This window comes from Artemia sp. Qi Xiang Cuo, chromosome 15 (genome assembly GCF_049724085.1).
Source record: "Artemia sp. Qi Xiang Cuo chromosome 15, ASM4972408v1, whole genome shotgun sequence".
In the NCBI taxonomy this organism is placed as follows: Eukaryota; Metazoa; Arthropoda; class Branchiopoda; order Anostraca; family Artemiidae; genus Artemia; species Artemia sp. Qi Xiang Cuo.
Genome location: NC_142808.1, coordinates 13,825,395 through 13,850,216, shown reverse-complemented (window position 1 = coordinate 13,850,216; position 24,822 = coordinate 13,825,395). Strand labels below are relative to the sequence as shown.

The 24,822-nt window shown below is 34.9% G+C and overlaps 1 protein-coding gene across 1 annotated transcript in view; it reads right to left on the bottom strand.

Moving 5' to 3' along the window:
• Positions 1 to 446: 446 nt before the first annotated feature.
• Positions 447 to 24,822, bottom strand: part of LOC148943354 (uncharacterized) — a 463,023-nt gene continuing 438,647 nt past the window's right edge. The window contains exons 17-22 of the mRNA XM_089101108.1: positions 20,464 to 20,712; positions 16,868 to 17,095; positions 12,479 to 12,633; positions 8,459 to 8,575; positions 6,565 to 6,643; positions 447 to 628 (exon numbers count right to left, since the gene is read on the bottom strand). Of these exons, the coding sequence (XP_088957234.1) occupies positions 572 to 628; positions 6,565 to 6,643; positions 8,459 to 8,575; positions 12,479 to 12,633; positions 16,868 to 17,095; positions 20,464 to 20,712 (885 nt within the window). The 3' untranslated portion in view covers positions 447 to 571. The remainder of the gene's footprint in view (positions 629 to 6,564; positions 6,644 to 8,458; positions 8,576 to 12,478; positions 12,634 to 16,867; positions 17,096 to 20,463; positions 20,713 to 24,822) is intronic.

Below are 24,822 nucleotides of genomic sequence, written 5' to 3'. Positions count from 1 at the left end.
ACTGTTTGCAAAGTGGTAAGCGCGCGAAAAGTGAAGCTCTGTTAACGCTAATGAAATACAACAAAATAGGATGAAAATATAATAGTTCAGAAACAAATTTGGGCTATATGTTTGCACATTAGGGGAAGGGGTGTGGGGGTGATGGTAAAGCATTGCATACGTTAAATACGTAACATAACCTAATCAACCCAACTTAGGCACTTTTTAGTCCCCCGAAACCCCAAAAAACTAAAGTTTGAATATAGTTCCCGGAGTGAGAAACCCTTTGTAATGCAGATTCTTATACAGAGTCTCCTATAAGTACCGGGTTTTATCCTATCTGATTTTCAATACAATTGTCACGTGTTTACCGCTTTGTAAAACAGTACCGAAGAATCTTTATACACCTATGCAAAACTGTAACTGAGAAACACGAATATATAAAAAATCGTTTAATACGTCACGGTTTGTATAACAAATTTATAAGTTACTGAAAAGGTAGCAAATCACTGGAAAGCTGAGAACATCACCGGAAATCTAACCGGATTAAGATATTTTTGACTGTTGTCTCGTATGTTCCCTTGCAAGGCAGCTATGAAATGGAGTCACGACACTCGACTGGTTCGCCTCGACGTAGCTTCGAAATAATCTGTAATCATATGAGTTTAAAAGTTCTAAGATAAATAAAAAAGAATTACATCTCTTATGAGCGCAATTGCCGTATTCTCATAAACAATTCTGGAAAACTGACTTCGTAGGTTTGAGCGTTTCTCAGTTTATAAAAGCCACGGAAAAATTTCTATTATGCCTGGTAGATGTTTAAGGACATTGAAAAACACTTAGACTTACATAGCTTGAAGGCTTCAGCTTACTTTCATTATATTCCCAGACATAAGGTAATAAAAAGTTGATATTAAGGCACTTACTACCATCCGAAAAACAACCAGTGTTATACCAATAGTTTCAACGATCCCCTGAGAGAAGCGCTCATACTTCATTGTAAGTATTTCTAAAACAAAAACCAACTGTTTTTGATACTTGAATTGAAAATTCAAGTTTTAACAACAAAATTTCCGACAGAGTCGATAGCATTACTTGATTTCGACTAAAATGTATTGATCTCCTATTTAGCGAACATATAAATATTCAAAAGAGGGTAAGTCCATGGGCGCCCATATGGGGGGGCAGGGGGGGCTCTTGCCCCCCCTGGCTGAATGATGCTGCCTTATTTTTATATTTTTGTTCTGAGATTTCTATTATATAGCATTAAAAGTAGCAATTAGACGAAGTTTGCCCCCCCCTGGAATTCAGCTTATGGGCGCCCATGGGTAAGTCCATTTATTAGACAGTGAAAATAGATACAAAAGCCTAGATATTTCGTCCACATATACAGCGTCGTCGTCAGCAGATATATTAAAGCATTAAAATTGAAACTAACATATTTGTATAGAACAAAATAATTACTTCCAGTTCATTCACTAGATTTGTCCGAGAGAGTTCAATAACTAGGTTCATCCAGTCTTGAGTTGTAAATTTTCTTCTTTAATATTGCCTAAATGTAAGTTGAATTTCTATTGAAAGTGGCAAATTCTTCTTCGTCTTCTAATTGCAAAAGAAAGGTTGTTAAATTTATATTATGCTGATGACGATTGCTGCATATGTGGTCGAAATATCCAGACTTTTGTATCTGTTTTCACTGTCTAATAAATTGACTTACCCCATTTGAGCGGTTTTTGTCTGTCATAGAAACGCAGTCTCGAATAAATTTAAGGTAATTGGTAATTTGGTAATTGAAAAAGGTAATTTGGTAATTAAATAAATTACCAAATTTAAGGTATTACGTCGAAAATATCATGTAATTAGAAAAAAGGGATACAAAAGAGAAAAGACATCCAGTCCCGAGTATTGAATGTGGGTGGCTCCTTGTGCGGGTTAAGAGCCTTGGTGTGGCTCCTAAACAGAGAGACGTCAATAGAACTTACCAACCGATTAGTCACAGAATGAAGAAGTAGCTGAATGCATGAGGAACATAGTAGAAAAATACCACGTACCCAATACAATAAAAGAAACCTTGTAGGCCAAGACCTCATAGAAGGATGTAAGTGAACTATTTAAAAAAAAACTAGTAGCATGTTTTGAATCCAAGAAAAGCTAAATGGGTCAATGAGAAAAGACATTTTACTACTAACCGGAGAAAAGAAAATATAAGACAGTCAAAGAGAATATGAAAATTTGGAAAAGGTTTGAATGAGCGCTCATTTACGCTGTTCTGTTGTTAGCAGTTAAAAACATGCGTATTTTTCCCTCAAACCTTACCAGATCCCTTAAAAAAAAAAAAAAAAAAAAAAAAAAAAAAAAAAAAAAAAAAAAAAAAACAGGAGAAACCTCACATAAAACTGAAAAACGAACTGAGATGGAAACATTAAAGAATAAGTATTAAATGCTGAAGTTTGATAGTGGGGGTGTAAGTTCATTTCCTTTGTTTAGTATTTTAGGAAAGGGGTATTCTTATAAGGGAAAAAATGTGGGACCCCGCTTAAAACAAGTAGAAAATTGGTTGGTATTATTAAATGTTTAATTTTTTATAGAAAGACATTTAATAAGACTTCGAACCCTTTTATGGAAGAAGTCCACATGCCAACTTGTTTAAGGAATGAGTACAATAGAATAATCTAAATCCCATGAGAGCAGAATTGCTGCATGCTAAAAAAATGATTTTAGACAATTAAGTTTTTAAATTTGCCAAATTTTCTTTTATGCTAATAGAGGTTTTCAGACAGTGAGAATAATGCCTAATTCAGTCCCGTTTCAGGTTCACCCAAATAAGAAGTACAAAAATTCCCGCTCAATGGAACATTTAAGTACTATCAGAAGCAACGCGCTAGCGCTGACTGAGTAAAGAATGCTGGTTCTCATGTGTGTGTTTCTTTTAGTCACTTCAAATAGAAGGAGTGGTTGCAGAGACTTGGTAAGAGACTGATTCAATCATAAATTGGACGTTCTAGTTTCTTTTCAACGACCAAAAGCGGTCGGAGGACTACCAGGTCCCCTCCCGGATGCTCCCCATGCACACTCAATGATACCTGATCAAAATTTTGAGAATTAATTTCACTCAGAATGATCCAAACAGTCCAAAAATATATCTCCAAGAAGGGGGGGGGGTCTCTTGTACCCTCAAGAAAAAGGGGTCAAATTATACCACTGAACGATTCTTCACATAGACATTTTAGTGAAAAAGGTGGGCGTGTCAAAAATTAAAATGGGAATATCGTGAGGAGTATAAATAAGAATGTCTGGAAATAGAATAAAATTATGTAAATTACCAATTATCCACGGATAGGCTTTGTAGAAAAGTTGGGTATATTGTACTTCTTTTGAACCGGAATCATGTGAAGATATTTGATATGGGAGTTTGAAAATCTTTCTTCAACCTTTAGCCTAGGTGGCTATCAAAATAGTTCAGTAGAATAAAAAAAGGATGTTTTCTGTCGTTCAAGAGTCCTGATTCAGTGCAAAAACGAGGTAACTAAAGCTACACACTGACTTTGTTCAAAATGAACTAAGTTCTGATTCGGTGAAAAAATGAGCTTAGGCCTGACAAGAAGCAAATACAAGCAAAGTCAAAGCAGCAGGTTGAGTCGGCTCAAAAACAATTTAAGTCCAAAGTCAGTGAAAAAACGAGCAATGTCCAAGCCCCAAAAACTAAAGAAAAAGGTTGCATTCCAATTCATTATGGGAAAAAGGTTTCAAGCTACAAACTGGTTTGGTGCAAAAACGACTCATTACCTGATTCGGGGCAAAAAAAGCTAAGTCCTTATTCGTCACAAAAACCAGCCAAGCCCAGAGGTTGCTCTATTCGAGTAAAATATAATCTAAAGACTAGCTCGTTGCAAAATAAACAAGCTCTAGAATCAGTAAAAAACGAGGTAGGTACTGACTGTGTAACAAAATGAGCTAGTTATTCTGTGTAACAATGAGCAAAATTAAACTTAATTCTTTTCCACCACCAAGGTTTTGGCAAAAGATAAGCAAGCAGCACCTGAAACAATTCAGAAAGATACACTGAATTCTAATATTAAATTATTGGAAAGACAAAGTAGGTCCAAAGCTTCCGTCTTCTCATCACCATCTTTTTGGAAGAAAAGTCGATATGCTGCACCTTTTTTGAAACAGATTCATACAAGGATTTTCAAATGGAACTCAGAGAGGAAAGAAAATAACAAAATGAAAAACAAAATTAAAAAAGGTGAAAAAACGAGGATTTTGTCAGCCAGTGGCGAACCATGAAGAAGAAGAAATAAGCAAATATTTCGACAAGGACCTCCGCCGAGTCGTCCTCAGTGCTAAACAGACTCGGTGGAGGTCCCTGTCGAAATATTTGCTTATTTCTTCTTCTTCATGGTTCGCCACTGGCTGACAAAATCCTCGTTTTTTTCACCTTTTTTTATTTTATTTTTCATTTTGTTATTTTCTTTCCTCTCTGAGTTTCTTTTGTCATGTATAGCCGGTGTGGTCTAAGAATGTATTTACGTCAGGATTTTCAATCAGTAGCACTGGAGAGCCTAAGATCCCTTGACGGTAGGGATATGCCTAGTTATCAGATTTCAATCGAGTCACAGTCCTTTCAATATTTGGTCATATCCCTGGAACCACAGAAGCTACCAATCTCCATTAGAATTGGGGAATCAACCAAAGCTTGTCAAGTTCCAACTTTTGTCTATTACGCTGTGGCCTAATATCCATTGGATCTTCAGCTTTTTTATGTTTCACGACCACCTAGAACTGTCCCTTGGTCGGGTCTGTTTCTCTTATATAATTATAAAAACAAGTTTTTGTTATGGAAGAAAAGAGCTAAGTTGAAATTTATAACGAACACAAATTATTGCTTCGCAGATAACACAAGATGAATCTATAAAACTAGCTTAAATGAAGTGACGGGATATTTTTCAATACATGTAGAAACCTAATTCTAGCACTAAACTTAATTTTACTAGCGCTTAGAAGTCAAATGTATCATATACCATTTCAAACACTTCATGGCTTCATAAAATCAAATAGGAAACCGAAATAAAACAACAAATATTTGAAGCTTTATCAAGGTTGAAATATGAATCAAAATTAGTAAGACCTTGCCGCAAAAAACACTGGTCCTCCAATAAAACACAATTATATAGCCCCATTTACAGTATTGTGTGATGATTTCGCAATCGAATTTCAAATATCACTTGCGAAACTTCAGCTCGAATCGCAAACGATAACTGATATTAATTGGAAAAAAATAAGGAGTGCTTGTCCATAGAGTCATTGCATCAACTATCCTGCTTGATTTTTGAGTTCAAATTTTTAGCTGGTGACCTTTGGCCTATATCTGACCAGCATAATCAGCTGCGCAGGTCCTCCTCATAATCAGCTGTGCAGGCCCTAGCGGACCTGCATATACTTATCACCTCGACTGAGTGATCAGATTTTGCTCCAAATATAACATGTTCAATAATAAGCAATCAGACCTCAGAAGAGCTGAGAGGTAGGAGCTCCTTTGCGTCATTAAAAAAAGTGGTAAATAATCATTTATTAGGCTTACAAAAGAATAGTTAATTTTTTTTTAGTGTTTTTATTCCTTTTTTTTTTAGTTATTTTGATTGATGAGAGGTAAAAGCGTGTGTGAGAGTGGGAACGGTGACACTCTTAGCATTAATGTTTAGAGATGTAAATATTATGGTTCATGGCATCCAGAAGTGGATTGAGCTATTTTGATCATGTAAGATTTATTTATTTTTGTTTGTAAATAAACCCATTGAAAATTGAAAGATGAATTCAGAAATGAAGATGCAAAAAGTGTCACCATTAGCTAAGGTACTATTTGCTGCTGCTACCGGTTACTGTACCAGTAAAGGAAAAGAATAAAGAAATTCAGACAGCTTTGGGTTTTGCAAGATATTGAAAGATGGGGTTGGTCACTTTTTTCTCGGATACCAGCCAGAATTTTAACTCCTTCCAGTCTACCATAAAAATAATTATTTCTCTAAGTATTTCTCTAAATATTTCTAGGTCGACTAAATATTTCTCATAAGACCAGAATGAATTCGAGGTAAAATAAGGAATAGTTAATATGCAGAAACCTACACTATTGTCTGAAAAACCCCCAACCAAAGCTGTATCCACTTGCCTTGGTGTTTCTTGCACAAAATATCACTGGATTGTCAGCTGAAATTCTAAATAAGATTATTTTTTATTGTCACCTCTTCATATGGCTAAGCAAATAATATATATTTACTACATACAATATTAATTTTCACCCAAAGGTATAAAGGAAATAGGGACTAGGCAGGTTGGAGTTCCCTAAAAACGTTTTACGAATCCCTAACAAACGAAAAACTTTACGTCAATTAAAATCTTATTAATCTTAATAAGATCTTAGAAATCTTAAATATTAAAGCTTAGGCTTAGTTTCAGTCAATTAAAATCTTACCAAATTAAAAACAGCTCAGCGTCCTTGGAAAAATGAAAACTTCGCAGTCAAAAGAGACACACTAAACTTTAGTTTTGAAAAAAGATTATCAATAAAAAAGAGAAATTTCTCCTTACCGCTTTTAACTTTACAATCTCTCTGCTTTCTGCTAACCTTGATGCTGTATTTGTGATTTGTTTGGCTCGCGATGCATATCTAAAAAAAAGAAAAATAAATATATTTATAAATAAAAATAAAATAACTAAAATCAGGAGTGAAGCATAACAATTTTTGCTTGGAAAGCTATCATGTTTGTAGTCCTATTCTTTCGAAGCAAGTTCAGCCAAATTATAGAGTTTATACAGACACTATAAGAAAGAAAATTAAATTTCATATTTCCCCAAATATTAAAGAGGACACCTTCATTTAAACTACTTGGGAGTGATCCCAATAAGTCTAGTGGCTAATACGAAGCTGGAGCATCAAGTCTTACCTCAAACTACAGCGAGAAACGTCAGGACTTGAACAGTGTTGTTGGAACTTTGGATATTTTTTTTTGTAATGGAAATAAATTAGTCTTGAGTTCTGAGAAATAAGAGAACGATATGACTATGACTGACTCTTGGAAAATGCAAAAGGAATGACTTCGTCAGGGTCACAGTATAGATATATATAAACAGCAGCGAAAAGTCCTATACTCTTCATTAAAGATTTTTGGCACACATCCGTCTAGATCTCTCTTCATGACTCCACTTTCGCGCACGCGCAATGACAAATGTTTAGCGCATTGAATGCAAAGTAGCAATTGAAACTATTGCTGTAACGCAGACGGATTATCTGTTTTCGTGCGCTTTGATCTGTATCATTTCTGAAGAAACTTTTTGTTACTGTTATATACCTATACTGTGGTCAAGTAGAAATTTACAAATTTAAACGAATGAAACCATAGAAAAACGGACAAAAATATTTAAAATAAATTAGTGGATAAAAAACGAACAAACTTTCAATAATAATAAAAAAGTTCCGATCATTTCTTTAAATTTATAAATGGAAAGGCAGTGTGGTTTTGTTTAAGGTTTTCGGTTTTGTTTAAGGTTTGGTGACGACAGTTTAGGTTAGGGTAGGTTTTTATCCCATTTCTGAGATTTATTACACAATTTAACCTAATCCAACCCAACCTAACTTAACTTATAACTTTTACCATCAAAGCTTGCATAAGACTGAAAACGCTGATTCGCAAAGCTAATCAAATCCAAACAGAGAATTTCCAAAATTGGTGAATGTCGACATTCACCGGTGAATTTTGACATTCACCGGTGAATGTCCAAAATACATTTTTTTTTCTCATTGCATTTAGTCAGCGTTGCCAGTCAACTTTTCGGTTTTATTTAAGGTTTGGTGACGACAGTTTAGGTTAGGGTAGGTTTTTATCCCATTTCTGAGATTTATTACACAATTTAACCTAATCCAACCCAACCTAACTTAACTTATAACTTTTACCATCAAAGCTTGCATAAGACTGAAAACGCTGATTCGCAAAGCTAATCAAATCCAAACAGAGAATTTCCAAAATTGGTGAAGGTCGACATTCACCGGTGAATTTTGACATTCACCGGTGAATGTCCAAAATACATTTTTTTTTCTCATTGCATTTAGTCAGCGTTGCCAGTCAACTTTTCGGTTTTATTTAAGGTTTGGTGACGACAGTTTAGGTTAGGGTAGGTTGGGTTAGGTTTTTATCCCATTTCTGAGATTTATAACACAATTTAACCTAATCCAACCCAACCTAACTTAACTTATAACTTTTACCATCAAAGCTTGCATAAGACTGAAAACGCTGATTCGCAAAGCTAATCAAATCCAAACAGAGAAAAAGGAAATTCGGACATTCAACGGTGAATGTCGACATTAACCAAATTTTGGACATTCACAGTAACATATACACTACATAGAATATGCATACACAAATGGACATACATCAGAAGGACGTGTAAGTATAACCTAAACTATAGCCTATATTAATAAACTTACGTCAATGAGTTCAGCGTTTCTTCCATGTTGTATGCCGCAGGGCTCACATTTACAAACATAAGGGTTTTGGCATTCCCACCAAAAGAATCTTGCAGCAGCATGGTCAGTTTGCTGTTCCTGTAAAATCAGTAATTTAAAAGGCACGTAAGTCGTTAACTAGGAAACAGCAACTCATTTACTATAACCTCAGACTAAAGGTATTAGGCATGTCTTAAAGCTTTTCATGATGAAAGTGTTGTGTGTTGGAAGATAGGATTGGCTTATTTATGAAGCAATCAATTTGCTTAATATATTTTATGACAATAAAATATAATAAAACATAAAAATAATAAAATAAGATAAGTTTATGTTTATGAATTGCATATGAATCTTAGCATTATAATTGGCAAGTAATTACAATAAAATTTGTGATTAGTCCGCGAGCAATTTTAACTCTCTTGAATTTCATTTGTAAAGTAAAACTTTCTGAATTAAGCTTGCTTTTATCAGGCAACGCTTATGAAAACATTTTTGGAAGAAACTGAAAACAGATGAGCACAAGGACAAATATATTGGTTACTAAAATATTGCTCAGTTTGACATCTGTGCAATATCTTGGATTATAGCCTAGTTGAGAAGGACAATCAATAATTGCCATATTGAGCGTTACATTTTTTGCCATGAAGCAGTCAATTGGATGAAAAAATATATATAATAAAAATAATAATAAAAAAATATATAATAATAAAAATAGTCAATTGGATGAAATAATAATATTCATATAATAATAATAAATAATAATAACAAAATAATAATAAAAATAAAATAATAATAATAATAAATATATAATAATAACAATAATAATAATAATAATAATAATAATAATAATAATAATAAAATGAAATAATAATAAAATAAAAATAATAATAATAAAAATAATAATATTCTTTCGAGTGCCCACGTAGCAGCCCATGACATTGAATGAATGTTCAAGATAGCTTTTTCCATCATATCTAAAATAAAGAAAAAAAAATCGACCAATCAAGTCTACGTTGATTGTTTCGGTGATAGAAAAGGGACTTTTGTAGATTAATTCCCAATGTAAGCGACGGTATTAGTATCCTTTAGTTTCCTTTATAAGGAATATTTAGGATCTTCTTTATTTCTAGGATCTTTTTTTCAGAACACCTTCAATTGAGTACGAAGGAAATCCAAAGATCTTCTCAGGCTCATCCAATAGGAGTTTATTTTTCAAAAAGCCAATGACACTAGTAAAAAATAAGAAAGGAAAAACGTACAAAAATAACAGCAACCACATAAAAGTCTTGTTTACGTAAAAATATTTGTGTTTTTTACTTGGTTTTCTTCTAAAATTATATACTTAGTTTAATTTGTCTGTCTCCTTTCAATAATTTAGTCAATTATTTTTTCCAGGACAGCCATTATCGATTAAAACAATAGCTAATGTCAATGAAAAAACATTCTACTGAGCTTAACATATGCTGTTTCTTTTTAGACACAAATTTATGTAACTTATTGTCCAAATGTATTTAAGCAATGTCTATGTTCCATCGCATAAGAAATATGAACAATAGAACTTTTAATCAGAATAGTCAACTAACCGAAGTGTGTCACAGGGGAAATATGATGCATGCAGACCTAGGGCGAAAGCCCAAAATATGGAAAAAAGAAAAGAAAAAGAGAATACAGGTGTTTCCAACTTATTGATTTTATAGCAAGGGGGACGAAATTATACGTTAGGGTACTTGCCGATAAGCTGCTAGTTCTGGCAATTTATACGTTAGGGTACCTGCCGATAGGCTGCTAGTTCTGGCAATTTATACGTTAGGGTACTTGCCGATAAGCTGCTAGTTCTGGCAATTTATACGTTAGGGTACTTGCCTATAAGCTGCTAGTTCTGGCAATTGATACGCTAGGGTACTTGCCAATAAGCTGCTAGTTCTGGCAGTTTATTTGTAGGATCAAGTGAATTAACTGCCAAAAGTCTATATTGGAAAAAAGAGCATCAATTTCTTGTTTTAGTATTACTTGTCTTATAACAGTACCGATGACAAGCCATTAAATTGCCATAGTTTTGGCAATTTGAATAATCGAGTAAATTAACTCCCTATAGCCTACTTGAAAAAATAATAAAAGGAAGATACATGGCTGGTTTTGATATTATTGTTTATAGCAAGGTTCATAATGATTCAAATAATTAAATCACTCTTTGTATTAGGAATTCCCAATGTTAAGTGACGATTAATACAATGTTATTAATAAAAATTACTATATTTATTATTTAGATATAGATTTAGATTTATATTTAATAATAGATATAGATTTATATAGATTAGATATAGATTTATATTAATATAGATTTATAGATTTATTATTAATAATAATAATACTAATATAACTATATTAGCAGGTAATGTTAGTGGAAAAATACTAATTATGATAACTTCTTATTATGATATAGATTTAGATTTATAGATTTATTATAGATATAGATTTATTATTAATAATAATATAACTATTGTAATTATATTAGCAGGCAATGTTAGTGGAAAAATACTAATTAGGATAACTTCTTATTATGATAATCATATGAACTTTTCTTATATACTAGATTCTTATTCTACTAAATTCTACAGACAATTATAGATTCTAGATTTTATAACTATTATTAGATTCTAGTTCTATTTCTAGAATCCCGAACTAGAGTATCGACTCTAAAACTATTCTACTAGATTCTTATATGAACTTATTTTGATTTATTATGATAACTTCTTAGATGTTTTCCAGAGGATTCTCTACGGATTCTTTATAGTGCCCGTCTGGCTGACCGTAATTCAAACAATAAGCTGTACGGAAAATGTCGTTCTATCCCAATTTCTAGAATTATGAGATAAAGGTTGAGATGGCTAAAGGGACATTCTCTGGATGAAAGATGGGAGATTGCCAAAGGCTGTCCTTTTGTCCAACCATCCAGGGTCAAAAGAAAAGCAGGCCGCCCCGACTTGGGTGGGAGGAGTTGACAAACAAAGAATAAAGAGAAATTGGAACTTCTTAGGAGGTTGTAAAGAGAGAGGTTTTGAATAGATTGGGATTGAAAAAGAACGTGTGTAGCTGTGTTGGCCTCCGGTAGTCTGGTACTGCAGTAACTGCAACTACATTTCAATATTGACGCGTAGAAAAACAAATTGAAAACATCGAGGAATGCAAGTACCTATTTTAACGCCAGATGGTGTTAACATATCTATGTTAACACCATCCCAAAATAGGTTGGGTCTATTTTAACAGCAGATGGTGGATCTGGAAAAGAGATTTCTGCCCAGATATCAATGGCTTGGGGAGTCTTTGCCAGTCTAAAAAAGGTTCTATGGGCCAGACGTAAGATCTCGACAAAAGCCAAAGTCAAGTCTACATGGCATCCATGCGAGCTGTAGTACTGTACGCCTTCAGATAAAGCCGCTCAAGGCTGAAGAGCTATCCTTTTTCATCAGTAGATTTCACCTCAAACTCCTCGGCCACACCTTGCGTCACCCCAAAGGTTTGATATGCCAAGACGTCCTTGTCTGCATCCAGCACCATCCTGGAGACGACATTGGGGAGGACTAAAAAATGTTTGGCAAAGATTCCAAAAGGACCTTGAAGCATGGGGAGGCTTCCAGAAGTATGGTAGGGGATTGGACAGAAAATGGCTGAAAATCAATTGGGAAGGCGCAGCTGATCAATTGGGAAGGTCGCAGCTGAGGTGATTCCTAAGTCCATTGGTGACGGGCAGGACAGCTTTTCATCAGGTTTCAGCCGAAAGTAAGTATCTTTCACGGAACATGTCTAAATGGCGCCTCAACCGATGCTGCGCCCAGGACTAAATATACCCATTCGTCCCCCCTAGCTATACAACTTAGATAGCAGTAGTATTCCATTAACAATGCTAAGAATAAATCAGAGGCTTCGATATAATTAATAAAAACATTAAAGCCCAGTTGATCAAATCTTAGGAGCTTATACAGAGCACATAAGGTTACATACCTATAAGGAATAAATTCTTGGTCCGTCGTAAGCGCTGAAATGACATCACCAAGGGCTGATAAGGACTTGTTTATAAAAGTGGCCTCTTTCAGACTGTCGGAGGAAACCCCTGATTTTGATACCCTTTCGCTTCCAGCAAGATCTAACAAACTTATCTAAAAATAAAACGGAATATACCATCTTTTATTATGAGATACTAGAAATGTCGCTGCAAAACAAAGCGTTAAAAACGCAAATACTGTCAACTTTCTAGCTGGATTAACTCATGTCCTCTGTCTCTATACAATTTCTAGAACTTTTTTTTTTACATATGATTTCAGTTTTTCTAAAATTTAAATATGTAATACCTTTTCATTTTGATGCCTTTAGTGTGCCATTGATTTTTTTTTTCGTTAAATCATATTTGAGTTACTTTTCTGTTTTCATAAGGGTAGCTGGCAATCGTATGAGGGTAATCAGTCTGTTTTATATATAATTTTCATTTACATTATTTTAGTTTTAGATTCTAGTTGGTTTTTACTTTGTTTTATTTTGTTTTTTACTGGCCATAGACCCGTTTGTCTCTTTCAGATTATTTTCTTTGTTATATCATATTTTTTCTTATATTTAGCTTTGAAAAATTACTAGCTTTTTGTTAGTTTTTGTTTGCCTTCCTGCAACTATCTTTCTTAAAACTGCAAAACAAACTAAAGACAGCAAATTAAAATGCACAACTGCATTTTTGGAGGAATTACCTACAGAATAGCCATCAACAAAAAAGTTTGTAAGCGTATAAATAACTGCATTATAGAAAAATGATTTGAAGAAAGAAGAAGAAAAACAAGAAAAAGTTATTTCCATGGCAAGAAGCTCAAAGAATTTTTTAGTAATTTGCCTTTGATAGTACTTTCAAAAATACATAATATGAATTTACTTTTCCTGGCCATTCCTTTGAGACATTAAAACGTCTGGTGGTTGATTTTCTAAAAGTTTGTTTTAACTTGTAAATCGTTAGAGACAATTTTTATTTGTTTACTATATTATTTTCATTTCTATATTTTGGAGGTTTTTTTCTTTATGTGTATTTTTTTTATAAGTGTATTTTTTTTTTTTTTTTTTGGCACTTGTAGGATGTAGGCCCTACATAATATTCTTCATCTAGGTAGAACCTGTTTCTCGGACGCTCAATCTTAATGAAATGTACCAAAGTAAAATAAAATATTATACTTCAGAAACAAATTTAGGTTATATATTTGCACATTAGGGGGGGGGGGTTAAGTACACCTTTCGTTAATAATATCATATTTTCATCATATTTTTATATATTTCATTAGGATTGAGCGTCAGAGGAACAGACCCGTTATACTTTACCCCCACCCAGCCCTATAGTGCAAATTTATAGCCCAAATTTGTTTCTAAAGTATTATACTTGTATCATACATAGGTATATTTCATTAGGGTTGAGCGTCAGAGAGAAACAGGTTCTACTTAGATGAAGAATATTAGATAGGGTGTATATAATATACAAGTACCTTTTTCTAGTTGTTGATTTATAAAATCACAGAATAGTTTGAAAAGCCTTGTCGCTGATTTCCAACAGGTTAATTTTAACCTATAATTTTTTAAATACTGATTCCTTTTCTTTATTGATGTTTTTTCTTCTTTTTCATCAAGTCTGTGGAGTCCCGCATCGCTTGATTTGAGTTTTGGGTTTTGTCGTATTTAATGAACCCCCTTTCCTTCTGTCTCTTCTTCTCTTTTTTTTCTGTCTATTTTTAAGAATAGATATTTTGCATTTTATGGAACTCTCTTTCCTTCTGCCTCTTCTTCTCTTTCATTTTTCTTTTTTTCTCTATATTCGTGAGTAGATATTTTCGTATTTTATTAGCTTAAATGATTAATAGTTTAATATTTGAAAGTCTTGTTTCGTGATCCCCTCTTTTACCGGCTATGGAATCTTTGTGGAGATCTGTGATTGTGTTATTGAGTTGTTTTTATTGAATTTTGGGTTGAAAAGATATAATGTCTTACCTACTTGTAACCTGCTTATAGGAATAGCTTTAACTATTAATTTAATAAATATTCATATTTTAAACCATAATAACGGCCCGCGTTAATTTCAAGATTGCTAATTTGAATTTTCTTGGCTTTATTTCAAGGTTAATTGTAATCATGAAAATGGAAGATTAATCAACAAAAAATAACTATAATAAATTTTGCAACCTTAGCCAACGGAAAATAGATGTCAATTTGTTAGCTTAATGCATAGATAAACGAAATGAAAGGCTAAGCAAGACAAAGATCCAGGATCCAGGGGGGGGGGGGGGGGCGAGGGGGGCGCGTGCCCCCCTAGCGTAGTCGAAAGTAGTGTAATTTAATTAATTAACTCAAGTTTGCGTTAATTAAACTTGCTCCTAACGCAGGTTTATCGGATCAACCTATTTTGCGCCCCCCCTAAAAAAATCCTGAATCCGCCCTTGCGTCCCCCACCATGATTACAATACAATCTAAATCTATAATATAGTTATTTATAATAGAGTTATTATAATAATAATAAAGCTACAATATAGTTATTTATAATAGAGTTACTTTTTAATGTGGACTTTGGTTGAGTATGGGTTGAGATGGTCATTTTATCAATCTAGGGGTCAGAGAACCAAGATCCTCATCAAAGAACTGAGTCTAGCCTATTCTTGGACGACTGGAATTATTTTTACAAGAGCCTAGCACACACTCAGGAAGATTTAGCCCCCTTCTAGCACCCATTTTACCATTCCGATATCTCTCAGAACTAGGGGGCTCAAAATTTCAGGTATAACTCTGACTAGATACTCCTACAGCTAACAACTCATTGCAGTGCCAAGCCACATGAGGCCAACAATACTAAGCACGGTCTTCTTCCATCCCAATCTATTCAAAGCCTCCATTTTTTCATCCTCCCAAAGAAGTTCCCATTTCCCTTAAATCTTTCCGTATGACATCATCTTAACCCATTCGGGTACGACCCTTTTTTCGTCTGGCCTTAGAGGGTTGGCAAACAGGACAATCTGTCATCTTTTATCTGCAGAACGTGTCTTAGCCATCACATCGTGGCTTTATGAATGTCAAGTAAATCAGACTGCAATGTAAATCAACATAAATGATAGTTCACATGTGAGGGATTTGAAATTAACATATCTTCCGTTCGTTTTGGAAGTGTATTTTTGCAGTGAATTAATAAGCTTTAATTTCCTTATATTGAACTGGGACCAATTAAAAGCCCTCAAGGTCACCTCAAAAGACATCTAAAGTTAGTAGAGCCTAAATTATGAGACAAAGAAGAAAATAAGGTTCAATATGAAAGTAATCTCTCCTTTAGTTTTTGTTCAAAAGCAGAGTAATCAAATGAGGCTTATTCAAAAGCAACCAAAAGAGGTTTATCATGAAAGTATCTCTATCTTTTCTTTGGTTTTTATTCCATTCAACCCACTTACAGTAGAGTAACCAAAAGAGGTTCAAAAGAGGAGCATTCAGAAGTAAACAAAAATGTTCATTATGAGAGTAACTCTGCTCTTCCTTTAGTTCTTATTCCATGCAAGCTACTTACACAAGAGTAACCAAAAGAGGTACAAAAGAGGTTTATCCGAAAGTAACTAAAAGATGAAAGTATTTCTATCTTTCCTTAGTTTTTGTTCTATGCAAACTATTTACGGTAGACTAACCAAAAGAGGTTCAAAAGTGGCTCATTCAAAAGTAATCAAAAGAGGTGCATACAAAAGTAACCAAAAGAGGTTTATTTTGAAAGTATTATGCCTAACTTTCCTTTAGCTTTGTCCCACGCAGCCTATTTACAGAAGAATAACCGAAAGAGGTTCATTCAAAAGTAGCAAAAAGAAGTTAATCATGAAAGTATTTCTACCTTTCCTTTCGTTTTTATTCCATGCAACCTAGTAACAATAGAGTAACCTAACGAGGTTCATTCAAAAGTTGTCAAAAGAGGTTAGTTATGAAAATATTGTTACCTTTCCTCTAGTTTTTGTTCCATGCAACCTATTTACAGTAGAGTAACCGAAAGAGGTTCATTCAAAAGCGACCAAAAGAGGTTCGTTATGGAAGTATCTCTACCTTCCCTTTAGCTTCTGTTCCTTGTAAAGTATTTACTTAGAGTAAACAAAAGAGATTCATTCAGAAGTAACCAAAAGAGGTTCATTATGAAAGCATCTATACCTTTCCTTTAGTTTCTGTTCCTTGTAAAGTATTTACTTAGAGTAAACAAAAGAGATTCATTCAGAAGTAACCAAAAGAGGTTCATTATGAAAGCATCTATACCTTTCCTTTAGTTTCTGTTCCTTGTAAAGTATTTACTTAGAGTAAACAAAAGAGATTCATTCAGAAGTAACCAAAAGAGGTTTATTATGAAAGCATCTATACCTTTCCTTTAGTTTTTGTTCCATGCAATCTATTTGTGCATTCTATGGCAATACCAACAACCAAATGAGATCGGGAGCTTTTTTCGTTCATTAACGTAGAAGCAGTTTTCCTATTCTCTGTCCCTCGCATAAAATATTCAAGTAAAGCTGAGGAATCGTAAACTGTTATTTGAGTGCATCCCTGTATCCAAACGATTCCCTTTTTGTCTTTCTTTATCTCAAGTTTCTCCTAAAAAAACATATAGAAAAATGAATTATGAAACTGAAAAGAACACATTAGTTATTATATTAAAAGAAGTACAAAGAAACAAATAGTATTAATCTTTGTAGCACAACTAAAACAAAACATATTCTTCGTTTTCTTTAAGTTCAACGTTTGCATTGTCTAATGTAAACATTGAAAATATAATTTGTAAACATATAAATTGAAGAAGCTACTGCCTAAGAAGCAGCAAAAGAAATAAAACGAGCCATTTTATTTTCTTGGATTAGAACTTACTTATACTTTCCAGTTTAGCATAAATTGCTTTCCTGAAAATTAAAAATTGAAAAATAATGTTGATTCAGAATAGTTATGCATAGTAATTTTGTTATAGTTACGTATAGTTACACTCATGTATATAGTTATACTAGTTATGTTGAATTATTTCCTGAAAATCATATTCGTATCAATATATACTGGTTTTCAGAATTGTGTTAAATTACAACAAGATTTTAAATAGGATAAGATTTTTTGTACCATGTATTAAAACAAAGTTACACTGTTCAGCTTTACACTTTATTCTACTCTCATACACGAAACATTATATTTTTAGTTTTTAAAATTATAAAAAAAGATCACTAAACAGCTTCAAAAGCTTCATTTTCTCTTTCGCTCAAGCTAAATCATGAAAATTTTAATATTACTATTACTTTTGAGCAATAAGCAACCAATTTATTAGAATAAGAACCATGGTTTAAAACATCAGTTTGAAACCAGGAAAATAGGAAGGGTGTGCGAAAGTAAACACCTGGCCCCCAGGCCACCTCTCCAGGGCCATGAAACGGAGATCAGCACCACCGATAGGGACTGTAAAGCCAAATGCCGTATTACCTTCCATTTTTAAAATAGTGAACAGACAATGGTTTGCCAAATGATTCTACTAAAACCTTGAATATTTTTTTTTAATTTACTGATTCAAATGTGGAATGAATTTTATAGAGGATACACCCATATTTTATTTTCTCGAAAGTGTAATTTTTTTTATTTTTATAACATTTTCATAGTTTCTGTGATAAAAAACGCAAAAATCACTGCTAAAGTTCAGACTTCAGCAGAAAAGTTCTTACTTGGAGCAAAGAATCTGCGCAAGAGGCAAAGAATCTGCGCAAAAGAGCAAAGAATCTGCGAAAGAATCTGCGCAAAAGAGCAAAGAGGCAAACTTGCATTCTGTAGAGTTAAAAGTTGAGAAATTATTTGTGCTTTTAACATAAGTTTTATCTATCTATGTATTGTACGCAGTTACGGCCTTGCATTGTTGATGAAACCTCTGCGATTACAAGCGATTCCTCATTTAGGGTTGTTTATGATTAAGATTATTATGATTATGTAGGGTCATTTTGGTCATTATTATGATTAATGATGACTAAGTGTGTTTTAAACTTGTTGTTATAATATCGAAATGTTTTAGCAAATTGTTCATTTATTGTCCACCAGCTGAAAGTAGATCAAACAGTTCGTGGTAACGAACTGAAAGTAAGGAGCGACCCGGCTCAATAGTAACCGAAACTCTAACAAGTGGAATTTTGATACCAAGAGATGCATCAAAAGAATCATATTTTAATGCTGATTTCAAATATACAAGTTTCATCAAGTTTAGCCCTACCTATCAAAAGTTACGCGCCTGAGAAAATTTGGCTGATTTTCGAAACAAGGGGGAAAGACCCCCTAAAAGTTATAGAACCTTAACGAAAATCACACCATCATATTCAGCGTATCAGAGAACCTACTGTAGAGGTTAGAGGTTTCAAGCTCCTATCTACAAAAATGTGGAATTTTGCATTTTTTGCCAGAAGAAAGATCACGGGTGCGTGTTTATTTGTTGTTTTTTTTTTTTTTTTTTCCAGGGGTGTTAGTATCGACCCAGTGGTCCTAGAATATAATGGGAGGGCTCATTGGAATGGAAATTAGAATTTCTATTGCCCTTTTTAAGTGACAAAAAAATGGAGGGCAACTAGGCCCCCTCCCAAGCTATTTTTTCTCCAAAGTCACCCGATCAAAATTTTTAGATAGCCATTTTGTTCAGCATGCTCGAAAATATTATTAGGATGACTTAATACCCCGAAGTTCCCGGGGGGTGGGCTGAAAGTTATGAACTTTACACAATGTTAACATATAGTATTGGTTATTGGGAGGTATACAGACGTTTTTAGGGAAGATTTTTTTCTGGTAGTGGGGGGGGGGTCGGGGGTTATGTGGGAGGATCTTTCCATGAAGGAAGTTTTCATGGGGGAAGGGACATTGCTGTGAAGGGGACGCCGGACTTCCCAGCATTATTTAAAAAAAGATCAGAAATTAAATATAAGAAACTAGTTTTTTCAGCTGCAACAGCAGCAACATAAAAACTTTAAACGAACAGAAAATATTACATATATGATTGGGTTCACCCCCTAGTCAATACCTCGCTCTTTAAGCTAAAGATTTCTTAGTACTTTCATAAGAGCTATTTATTCTAATTAACTTTGTTATTAAGCGGTCATTTTTAAAAGAACTTGAACAAAATTCGAACCTTAGCTTAAAGAGAAATGTATTGACTAGGGGGTGAGACCCCTAATATATGTATTAAAAATCTATGAATATAGAAGTTCGTTAAGTAAGTTAATTCGTAAGCTATGTATATTTATTACTAATAAAAACTTTCGTAAATAAAATTAAACAAGTTTCGAGAAAGCCATTTAACCAAATAAAAGTAAATTAATATGCAAATTTTGTTTTAATTATTCATGTACGGTGAGCCAAGATCAAAACCTGCATTTATTCAAAAACGTTTTTTTTTAACTGAAAGTAAGGAACGACGTTAAAACTTAAAACGAACAGAAATTATTTCCTATATGAAAGGGGCTGTCCCCTCCTTAACGCCTCGCTCTTTACGCTAAAAGTTTGACTTTCTCACAACTCTATTTTTTTATTTAAACAATAAAAACTCTAGCGTAAAGAGCGAGGCGTTAAGAAGGGGACAGCCCCTTTCATATAAGAAATAATTTCTGTTCGTTTTAAGTTTTAACGTCGTTCCTTACTTTCAGTTAAAAAAAATGGTTTTTTTTTATTTAATTCTTCAAAGGAGATGATCTTTCGCTAGTTGCGTTTGCAGGTGACTTACTCTACATTGTACACACTTACGTCCTTACATTATTGGAGAAGTATTTTTGGCCTTTTCATGAAGGCTATTTGTATTTCAATCATTGTGTTTTACTTTGATTTTACATTACAAAATATTTTTTTTTCATAAAAAATGCAAGAATATACTTAAAAGGTCAGGCATAAAACGCTTAAGCAATTATTCAAAACTTATAGTTTATGGATACAAAAGTCGGAATTAATCAGACTGCACGACTTACTTCATTGCCGCTCTCATGTTTCAAAAGATCTACCAAACGATCATTATGAAGTTCCACCATGTACATACTAATATCAGTTGAGAAATGCTCGGCATAATCATTGGCTAATTCAAAGATCTTTTCAAAAGTTCTGGGTGCTATCCCTGGGCAACTATCCTCTCCAATAATTGTGAATGTCTTACCGCTTCCAGTTTGACCGTATGCACAAATACAGACATTGTAGCCGTCATAAGCAGATTGAACTAATGTCTAAGAATGAATAAATCTGCATTAATCCATTTATCCATTAAACTAAATTTAATTGAATAAAAAACACATACTCTAACTCAAAACCCACAAATTTTTTTTTTAAGAACAACTTATTCCTGCCATCCTTAAAAACTAACATTTTAAAAAACTGAAATTAAGCCGTGGATTGGTCTTGGCATATTTTATTTTAGCGAAGTTGAAAAGAAGAATTTAAAAAACTATATTTTAGATTAGAAATTGTAATAAAGTTGTGCTTCGAGAATTGGTTTAACCAAATGACAAAATGCCAGTGGTCAGGTGAGTTTAGAACTCTTTTCTAATTTAAGCTTACAAGATCTATAAGTTTTCTACAGGTAGGCAACCTACTTTGTTTGAAGTAGCCAATCGTAAGCGAGTGACGGTTGTAAGAAAAACCACTAGGACACAGACGCTTTACCAGGCCTCAGTCAGCTAAGGAGCTACTAGCTGATATCTGCTCGAAAAGCCCAACCTTCGTTCCCGTCGCAGGTCTTGCTGTGTCATCACCGTATCCTTCTTCATCACCGATTAGCTTAAATCATTACTCCTTAGTTGAACACCAGGATCCGCTTGTACGCCCACTCACGCCCGTCCACCAGGCATCATTCTGGTAGCATCGTCTCTTAGGATAGAAGCCACACGCCTAGCGTAACCCTCGTTCCCACAGCAATATGGTAGCATCGTTACTTTGGCCCTCGTTTGTCAATGTAGGAGCTAAACGCATAAGTGGACTTAACTAACTAGTTTACCCTTTTCCCACATTATCATCTTTCACTGTGGTACAATCACCTCTTCTTACCGGCTCCCGGTAACTGACCGCTAAGTTATTGCGCTGGCGATGTGGGTACACAGTATTATTTATTTATTTTTTCCTATTGTTTTCGCTAAGGAGTTTGTGTAGAAGGACTTGTTGTTGACACTACGAAAGGAGCTCATTCAATCGGAAATTGAAAGTTCTAGTGCCCTTTTTAAGAGTTAAAAGTGACTGGAGGGCAAACACAAACACACCCAATCAAAATTTTGTGATAGTCGGTTTGTTCAGCATAGCTAAAAGGTCAAGTAACTAAGTCTTTGAGGATGTCAATCCACCCCACCCCAGCCCTCAAGGCAAGGGCTGTAAGTTTTGCGATTGACCCGTTGTTTACAGTGGGCGAAAAGGACCAAGGGTATCCAGATGAAGCTTTCAGGGAATGTTGAGAGGATAGTTGAATTCAATCAAAACACGTCATGTGCATACAGGTTGCCAAGAGGGTATTAAGTTGGAACTTTCCGGGAATGATCAACAGACTAAAAAGGCAAAACTTTCACGATAGTCCTTTTACTATTATTACTACTACCTACTACTGCCACTACTACTACTGCTACAATTACTGTTTTTGTAGCAAATACTACTAAGGCTGAGGATATTGAGGTAAAAATTTGAGGAAAAATTCAGTATCCTCGAGAGTTGTGCGATATGGCTGGTCAAAATGTTGCCCCCAAGGTTTTTTGACTCGATGATTTAAAAAAAAACTGGGTATTAGATTCGTATCTTGCTTTTCTGCAGTGTTTTCACCGTAGGGGAGACAGTGCATCGGGACTTCGGAGTCGGTGGGCAGATTTACTTCGACTATATAATAGAAACATAAGACAAAACTAAATGTAAAAAATGAAACAAATCAGGTATTGGTAATCACAGCAAAAGATAATTACGGTTTTGATTGAACTAAAAAGGATAAGATCAAGGATACGTACTAAACATCGACTTCTTCATCGTTGTCAACAAAAACATCTTTATTGGAACACGCAATATCTTGGCAGTCTTTTCAAGCAAGTGTGCAAGGCAATCCATTTTTTGGCAACTACAGCGTGAACTGTCACAGTTGGAACACGTGCAGCTGCAAAGAATTACATTTAGCAGATGAGGTGGAGTAGGTTCGATGTCTGTCATGATCGGAGTAAGGCATCCGTCACGTAATTGCCAACCCCAGTCTTTCGGGTCGAGTTCTGACGCAGTATTACGCCATTCCCCTACCTGATAGAAGACTCTATAAGAATGAAATTTCACAGCCGACGGAGTGGGCGGAAGTCACTCTGGGTTCACAATAGTTGATGTCTTTGAGCTTTTCAGTTTTTTAAGAAAAACCCTGTACCTAGCTTTGCTGAGATCCTCCCCTTTCTTAGCCTTGTAGAAACAGCAAAATATTTTCACCGGCTTGCAGGAGTTCTTCCTTCGTTGAGCGCAGATTAAGCAATGCTTCGCAGTTATTCCTAAATTCTTCACAAATTTTCAGGAAAGGCAGGACAGCCTGCTTGCTTATCCCAAACAAACGGGACGTCTTTTCGCAACCAAGAAAAGCGTGGTCAACAAGAATAGAGTGACAAACCTGTTTCAGCCATCTTTTGATAAAGTTGATGTGCTAATATTTAGTTGACCGCGCTCTTGACTTGGTACTTGGTTTTGAAGTAGAGATCCCTGGCTTACGGAGGCAGGTGATGGAGGAGAAGGATTAAAAAATCAGTGTAGTTTCCGACTACTGCGGTTACCCTTTCCTTGGCCACATTAACACCTGTTAATGCAATCAGAACATCCGCATCTCTCTCTGCATAAAGGACCTCTCTCTGGCTTGGACAAGTTTCTCACTAATAGTTCGAATAATGTTCTACTTATTGCAAGAAGTCCTCCTTTTTCCTTTGCAGCTTCATACTTAGTGTAAAATCGACGGTCGGACACTGGATACCTTTCGTTCATCTAACCTAGGTGACATCTTTACTAGACGGACCTGAAGTGTATCCATCAAAGACGACGGAAGCATTTGAATACTTATGTGTTACGAATGAAACGTAACTGTTGCAAATCTGTTCAAAAGTGTTTCCTGTTGTCCCATGGAATCTGCTGGAGCGGCCTTCCGCCATCGATCACGTATTTTCAGACTCTTTTGATAGGACATTCACAGATTCTGCCTTTGCTAATTTTCAAATGGCTTTCGCTTTCTCCGCTTTATTTAGATATCTTGACAGGCTTGACGATTTGAAAAAGGCAGTAGGGTAGCTTGAGAGTTTAAATATGAGTGTTTTTTCCATATCTCCTTCGGCTATACTTACCGCTGCTTCAAGAAGTCGGAAAAGATGACTTGAGTCAATTTGCATGTATGCATCGTCAGCTTCAGAAATGTTGCCTTAATAGGCTATCGCAATCACTTTGCTTTTGCGCTTAAAGATGTAGCGACCGGCATCGGCGTCGTCCATTAACTTCAGAATTTCTTTTCCTATCGGCTTCGCTGCATCCGCGTTGACATCCCTTGCTGCTGTCATACCATTCGATATATTTCGCAACTGAGTGCAGTTGTCGCACGGGCAGGACTGTGCAAAAAAGGTACTAAAGCCTTTCGTCCTTTCTATCTCTTTCAATCCGAGCTGGTCTTGCGGAAACGTGCTGGTCAGTTGACATGTATTCAACGCCGATGAGTGACTGTATAAGCTCATTAAATTTCAGCTCGCACTGGCATTGAAATTGTCCAGATCAACCTGTGCGTCTCACTCATTCCATTTCCTCTCGTAAGTCCCATGGTTGTTTTCAGCGATTTCATCAGTACTTGCTCAATTACTTAGCCAGGAGAGAGCCCAGCCCAAAATCTATTGCTTCTTCGAATGAAAAACATCCCATCCGCTACGTCTTTATACGGCTTCTGGTTACTTTCTTTCAGCTCTTCCATTTGCTGAAGAAACATTCTCACCGATTTCATATACAGGTTGTGGCTTGCAGCTGCATAGTAACGGAGAATCTCAGTTAGTGCTTGAATATACTGCACCCAGTTTCCGGTCCGTTCTGTCCTGATGGCCTTCTTAAGCACTCCGAACATTTCCGAATACTGAAGCTATATTTTTGCAGTCCTGTTGTTCTGCAGCGTGTCTTGAAACTCAATCATTCGCGTTTCGATTCGACGCACTACGTTTGTATTGGATGCGTCTTCCGGGGTTACTTCCTCATTCAGTAGAGCTATACATATTGTCAAAGCTTCTGAAAAGTCTTGATTACTCGTATGTCATCTGTGCAGTCGAAACCATACGATTTGCAAATGACAGTGATCTGCAATGCTGAATCTATAAACT